The 7,792-nt window shown below is 36.4% G+C and overlaps 1 protein-coding gene across 1 annotated transcript; it reads right to left on the reverse strand.

Annotated features, from left to right (window-relative positions):
- Window positions 1–5,810: 5,810 nt before the first annotated feature.
- On the reverse strand, window positions 5,811–7,127 carry LOC108466378 (uncharacterized). The gene has a single exon (XM_017766702.1). The coding sequence runs from the start codon at window positions 7,125–7,127 to the stop codon at window positions 5,811–5,813; it is 1,317 nt and encodes a 438-aa protein (XP_017622191.1).
- Between the last annotated feature and the right edge of the window lie 665 nt (window positions 7,128–7,792).

Genomic DNA, 7,792 nt, shown 5'->3' on the forward strand with positions numbered 1-7,792 from the left:
GTATTAACCCCTTACAATATTCGGCCAACCACACCTACAGATCATAGTAAGCTTATAAGAAATCAATAAGCAACTCATTAACAAATTTTTGTCAATGTTTACCTCATAATATAATTTCACTGCAAGCTGTCTTCGTGAGCAACAGTCACTAAATCATTTATAACTGGAGCTATGAAACTCCAAATCAAGTGCTGTTAATTTTCCCTGAAAATGGACTCATATATCTTATATCCATAAGATTATCAGAATTTTTGGTTTGGCCAATCAATACCAGATTTTTCTCAAAGTTTCGCATGTTTCACTGTTTGACTAATCTGACCACTTTCCATTATGAATCAAATTTCTCATTGTACAGAATTCAAAATATGTTCTCGTTTATTCCATTTGAAACTAGACTCATTAAGCTTTAATTACATAATTTATGCAACTTCTAACTCATCTCCCACAATTTATGGTGATTTTCCAAAGTCACGTTACTGGCTGCGGTCTCAAGCGATTTATTACCAAATCACTCTTTCACACATAACTTGCATGCATGTTATTTAAACATGTATATCACCAATCAATCATCACATATCTATGATTTTTACTCAAGCATAATCTCCATTTCATCATTTTAAAGCACAACATGTTAGCCGATTTTTCCCTTTAGCATCTAAGGCACATGCATGCTCATTTGTTTGGCTCAACTTCACATATCTTCCATTTTTCATCAAAAGAACATGAAACAACAACCTTTTCCTTCATTTTAATTCATGACCAAATGCTCACAACACAACTAAAAACCAAAATATGCTTCAAGAGTTAAGGTAGAATCAAGAAGAACTCATGAACCTCAAAATAGAAGCAAGGTACCAAGAACTTACCTTCAATTTTCCTCCTCCTAATGACCGAATACTCAAGAGCTTTCTCCTCTCCTTTCTCTTCTCTAACTTTCAGCTATGATGAACAAAGATGGACAAAACTTTGTTCTTTTCACCCCTTTTTCTTTTAATAAAACTTCATATTTCATCCATTTAATTCTTTAATACAAAAGACATGAAATTCTTATCATGAAACATTTACCTAACCCATTATCATGAAACATTTACCTAACCCATTATCATGGAACATTTACCTAACCTATTATCAATTTGTATCAATTTGTACCATAAATTATGGATATCAAGTGCACATTTTGTCTACAACAACATGATGGCTGGCCACTTCATGTAAAATGGGAGGTTTGTCATGCAAATCCTCCTATTTTGCACTCCTATTTATTTGGCCACTTCAATTTAGCCTATAGCATTTTCAAACATTTTCACATAGGTTCTATTTCATAATTTCACCCCCTTTTTCTTATGGAACAAAAATTAACTAAAATTGTTGGGTTCTATCTTAAGTTTGGGCTTTCTAGAGGCCCACTAACATAATTAAACCTATGACAACATTCACAGGATTCCCGAAAATTGGGGCGTTACAGTTAGAGAACCAAAATTAAGGGTATTTAAAGAGAAAATAGGCCTTTATTAATGGCATGGCCAGTCATAGGTACAAGAAAATCAAAAAGGTCAAAATTAGGTGAAATTTGGTGATCAATTTGACTAGAATAAAATAAAATAATGAAAAGCTATAATCTTTTTTCTCTTCTTCTCTTCTCCACCAAAATTTTCAACAAGGAAGAGGTCTTGAAAGCTTGAAGTTTTCAGTCATTAAGTTCTCTCATAAGTAAGTGATTTTGATGACTTTTCTTGATATTTTTTGTACTTTTGGGACCCTTGTAGCATAAGCTAACTAATGAGGGGACTATTTTGCAAAATGGTTGAGGGTCTAGGGTTTTTACATAAGATTATTCATGTTGTTTGCTGAATTTTTATGGAATAAAATGAATCTTGGTTGTTAAACAAACTTTTGTGAAGTAGTTTTCATGGAAACTCTAACTAAGGACCATTTTGCATAAGTTATAAATAATGAGGTAAATGTGTGAAATAATGGGAATTGTGGGCTGCTTCTTGTATAAAAAGAATTCGGCTAGGCTTGGGTGTGTGAAAATTCAATAAAAATCGATTTATGAGCCTAGGGGTAAAATAGTAATTTTGTGAAAGTCTAAGGACAAAATGGTCATTTTGCCAAATATGAATTAGGAAATGCATTGATTAATATGATGATTAAATTAGTGAATTTTTATCATTTTAGATAAAGAAATACGAAATCTGGACCTAGATCGAGGGAAGGCCAAGCAAGTAGACTAAAGCCAATTAGTCGTCCACTTTTTGTATACCGAGGTAAGTTGTACGTAAATAAGTCAACTTTATCGTTATTATGTGTTGAATGATTGATTTTGCATAATATGTTTGAACATGATTATGAATAATACTTGATGAAATTAATGTGGTAAATTCCTGGTTGAGCCTAGGAATAGATTGGATATCCATGCCATGACATTTGGGTGATATGTCTGTCAGTGTAAGAGCATGTCTGGGACATGGCATCGGCCACGATATGAGAGCCAGTGCAAGACAATGTTTGGAACATGGCATCGGCAATGTAATGAGAGCCAGTGTAAGACCATGTCTGGGGCATGGCATCAGCATTGATATGTGCGCTAGTGCAAGACCGTGTCAGAGACATGGCATCGGCATTGAGATGAGAGTTAGAGTAAGACCATGTTTGGGACATGGCATCGGCCTCGACATGTGAGCTAGTGTAAGACCATGTTTGGAACATGGCATCGGCAATTCACCCTTTTGTGTAAAGCTTGTCAGATATCCTTTAGTATTCCAAATGGTTTCACAAATTATTTTAAAGCTTATGTGATGGGCGTCGAATCCACCAAAAATAATTCCTACAAAACAGCTCTAATTAGTAGTAGAGTGGTAGTAGGGTCGAGTCCACAGGGATTGGATGCGATAATCAACTTTTGAGTCTAGCTTATGAATAGGATGTCGTGTCAAGGGTCGTGGCTAGAGTCGTGCCCACGACTCAAAACGTACCAGCCGAAAAAGAATCAAATAAATAAGTAAAGTAGGGGATTTTGAAATTGATTAGAAATTAAATAATTAAAACTGCTAAGATAAATAATTAAATAAATCAAAAATTAAATTGGGATTTGCAGTCAAATGTAATGAGCCTTAGCCTTAGACTCGGTCAATTCTGTGTTGAGAATCGATCCTCGAAAATTAATTTTCTCCTCCGATCGATAAGCTGGTTATAGCAGTTAAGAACGTCCTAACCAAAAATTCTTCCTCTAGTAGCTGGTTCCGGTATGACCTGCAAACCAACCCTTACCAATTATCTAACCGAGATACACGTGTTCTCGATTCAAGATTCCGACAGCCTTGCATTCTAAATAACCCAACTCGAATCAACAGCCTCAACCATGTGGGTTGTTTAAACTCGATCACCTCTTTCTCGATTTGTTTTCAGAAATTTGAATATAGCACGGCCGACTCAAATTTCCAACTGTAAGCAAACACGACTCCAACCCAACGTACACTTTGACTTGAAATCGAATTCAACTTTAAGTGATGATTGGTCTATCCCGATACTTAGGAAAAAGGTGAATACAGACTGGAAGGATTTTAGGCGCGAATATAAATCTCACAATTCTCAACCGAAAAGAACACCGGCATAAAGCTAAGATGGAATTTAGTGGAGCATGAATTTATTCATGCTTGAAAGTGATGATGATGGATTTATGGGAAAGATTATGGAAATTGGAAAGGAAAAGCACTTGGAAGGCAATTAGCCCAATTTGACAAAAGAAACAAAACCAAATGAAAAAGTGGCAGAATGCTAAACTCCAAATTGAAAAGGGAAAACAAGAGTATTTCTATTCCAAATAGAAGTAGGAATACAAAGACAATGGATGATTTCCTAAGAAATAAAAGGCCCTATTTATATAGATAGGGTTTACTAAAAATAGCTTAATCCTAAAATAATAAAATCAAATGATAATAAATAATTATAATAATAAAACAAAATAAAATAAAATCTTCTATTTTTAGCTTTTTACAAAGTTAAAATTGATGTTAAATCCTTGGCCTTCCCATCTTTATGATTTGGCCCTAACTCAATGATTTATCTTTCAATTTGGCCCCTTTTTGCTCGTTCTTGACCAATTGCATCCCTGACAAGATTAAATCATAAAAACACCAATTAAGCAGGGATTAATTCAAAAATAAGTCAAATTAAACACAAGAAATATGCAAATTAACATGTTTATCAAATCCCCCCTACTTAGCTCATGCTTGCCCTCAAGCATGTTGTTCTTTCAAACATTAGAATCCATTCTATAATTTATTAAAAATCGAGCCTCTTTTTTTGCATACATAATCAATGTAAACAACTTAGGCAAAAATAAATAAATGCTCAAGATATAAAGTTTGATCAACAAGTGTCATAAAATTGAAATATGTGAACTAAATAATTTTATTAAATTGAGTTTGAATCCAATAACTTGTAAGGCATTATTAATTAACTACGCATTAGAAAAATAAAATTATTGACGTGATCAAACCTTTTTACGCGAACTAGGATGACAACCCAAGCATCCTAGCCCAGTTACTCAGTTCAAACAGTCTTAAAATTTTATTTATTTATTTATTATATATATAATTTTTTGAAAGCTCAGTTAGCGGAATGTTTATAAGTTATCGACTTGTCAATCGAACCTTTTTACGCGAGATAAGATGACAACCCAAGCACATTACCCCGGTTACTCAATCCGGTCACATTTTCGAAACTTCACTCATAACTTGAACCTTAATTTATTCACTTATTTATTAATGCACAAGCAAATATAATTTTCCAAACAATCAATTTATACGAAAAAAAATCTAGCTACATATATCAATTTTAAGACACAAATTTTAAGACACAAATGTTGATCAAACTATATACTTGAACATTTTAATTCAAACCTTGCCCAATTGTCCAAATTAACTAAGTATGAGATTAAAGGCTCAACGTTTAAATAAACTATTGAATGAATTTAACATAAGATTGAACACATGCAAAAGAGAGACATGCAGCAAAAGTCATGCATATTTACTTACCAACTCAACCCCCCTACTTAATCTATGCTTGTCCTCAAGCATGTGTTATATGCAATAAAGTTTAGTAACTCAAACAACAAAGAGAAAGGTTAAGAATACTCCCCATGTGTTTCAACTGATGTTGTTGGTGTTGGGAAATAATTGTCAGCATTTAGCACGGCGTGCCCACGCTACCATCATTATTTGACTTCTGCAAAACCTCCATTACGTTCCTGAAAATAGAAAATTCACTAGATTAAATAAAAATTTATTTACAACCTAAATCTTACTAAAACTCAAAATTAAATAAATGAAAATAAATTTGGGTTGCCTCCCAAAAAGCGCTTTTGTTTAACGTCGTTAGCTCGACGACCATAAATGTTATCCGTTTGGCTCATTGAGACTTAATTTTTCCATCCCGTGCACTTGGATGTTCTTGCAGAAAAGTTTTGACTTTTGCCCATTATCTTTGAAGCCCTTCCTGGATTCCTTTATCATTAGTGGATTAAGGTGTCTTTGAGCTTCTCTGTTCAAGTTTCCATTGTTCTCTGTCGGAATTCTTGTACGTTCTGGAAACGGATTTAACTCTAATTTTGAGGCCTTCATTACAGCTTCACGTATTGGTTTTTGGATCATCGATAATTCCTCTTGCTTAACATCGAGATCTACATTCCTACAAGGCACGATTTGTGACTTACCATTGGGATGTCCCATATCCTCATAAACATTAAACTTGACCATTTTATTGTCAAATTCCATGGTGAGTGTTCCACTCCAAACATCAATTTTCGTTCATGCTGTACTCAAGAATGGTCTCCCGAGAAGTATCTCAGACAAATTGGCCGAGTTGTCATCCTGCATGTCGATAATGTAGAAGTCTGCAAAAAATATTAGCTCGTTTACCTTAACAAGAACATCCTCCAGCACTCCTTCCGGATGCACTACGGATCTATCTGCAAGCTGAATAATCACACCTGTTTCCTTTAAAGGACCCACGCTAAGTAGTTTATAAATTGACAAAGGCATAACATTAATTGATGCGCCTAAGTCGCACATTGCTTTTCTAATACCGACACTACCTATTTTACAAGATATGAAAAACATACCTTGGTCCTTACATTTGGGCGGTATTTTCCGTTGCAGAACGGCGGAGACATTTTCTCCAACACTTACCTTTTCATTGCCCAGAAGTTTCCTTTTACTTGTGCATAACTCTTTTAAGAATTTTACGTATCGTGGGATTTGCTTAATTGCATCGAGAAGAGGTATGTTAATTTCCACTTTTTGGAAGGTGTCGAGGATCTCTTTCTCGTCTTGCTCCTTCTTGCATTGGACAAGTCTTCTGAGAAATGAAGGTGGTACTACAAATGACTTTTGTGGTGCTGACTCTACTAGAGCCTCTGTGTCAAATTTTTTCTCATCTCGACCAGTGTCGTGGGCAAGACTCGTGCCAGGTACGGGCACCAAAACCTTCCCGCTCCTCAAAGTTATAGCACTTACATTATGTCGAGGATTTAGGTCAGTTTGGGACGGTAACTTACCTTGGGACTCCAAACGGCTAACCGTGAGCACAAGTTTGCTCACTTGCTTGTCCAACTCCTGCAAAAGCATGTCAGTTTTTTGTTGGAATTTCTCAGTACTATTGGCTAACCTTTCCACTATGGCTTCCAAAGATGACTTTGGGATTGGTATCTGTTGATTCTGCGGTGACCTCTGTTCAAATGGTTGATTGAACCATGGATTCGTCCCATAACTGAGATTCGGGTGATCTTTCCACCCTACATTATACGAGTTCGAGTAGGGGTCATACCGTCTTTGGGGTGGTCCTGGAAAGTTCCCGACAGTATTCGCTTGTTCTGTCGAATCCTCCTGTAAAATCAGGCATGAGTCTGTTGGGTGGTCTGGCTTGGGGCAAATTCCGCATAACTGTGCTGGGCTTATTTTATCTGAAAGCAAAGTTTGAACAACATTAGTCAGCTTATCAATCTTATCTTCCAAAGACAAAGAACTTAATCCATGAACCCGTCTCGTGGGTTCTGTAACAGGTCGAAATTGTTGAGAGTTGGCATCCGTGGTTGAAATCAACTCTCTCGCTCTCTGAGGCGTCATGTTAACAAGCGCCCCCCACTTGCAGCATCTATCATTTTCATTTCCATCGGGAGTAAACCCTCATAAAAATAGTGCAATAGTGACTGCTCAGTCAGTCCATGTTGTAGGCAGCTTGCACACAACTTTTTATATCGCTCCCAGTAATCGTAGAGTGACTCAGTGTCTTTCTGACGGATTCCTACGATGTCCCTCCTTAGTTTGGTTAATCGGGCTACAGGGAAGAACCTGTCAAGAAACAAGTGAGACATGTCAGACCATGTGTTGACAGATCCCAGAGGCAAATAAAATAGCCACTCTCTAGCAGAGTCGACTAATGAAAACGGAAAAGCACGAAGTTTGATTTGGTCTTCTGTTACTCCTTGAGGCTTCATGCTTGTGCAAACCATATGGAACTCCTTAAGGTGGGTGTGCGGATTTTCATTTTGTAGTCCACGAAAAGTGGGCAGTAGATGGATCAAACCCGACTTTAGCTCGAACAGCGTTCCTCCTACTGGATAAGTTATGTATAAAGGTTGTTGTTCATCCGGTGCCGCTGTGAGCTGGTGTATCGTTTGTTCAGCCATCTCGTCTGGTTCGTCAAAAAATTCTTCGCTGTAAGATATAGTTTCAAATCCGGGATTTGGCCATTTACCACGTCGTATGGCTTCTCTTCGTAGTTGTCGGGC

This window comes from Gossypium arboreum, chromosome 2 (genome assembly GCF_025698485.1).
Source record: "Gossypium arboreum isolate Shixiya-1 chromosome 2, ASM2569848v2, whole genome shotgun sequence".
In the NCBI taxonomy this organism is placed as follows: Eukaryota; Viridiplantae; Streptophyta; class Magnoliopsida; order Malvales; family Malvaceae; genus Gossypium; species Gossypium arboreum.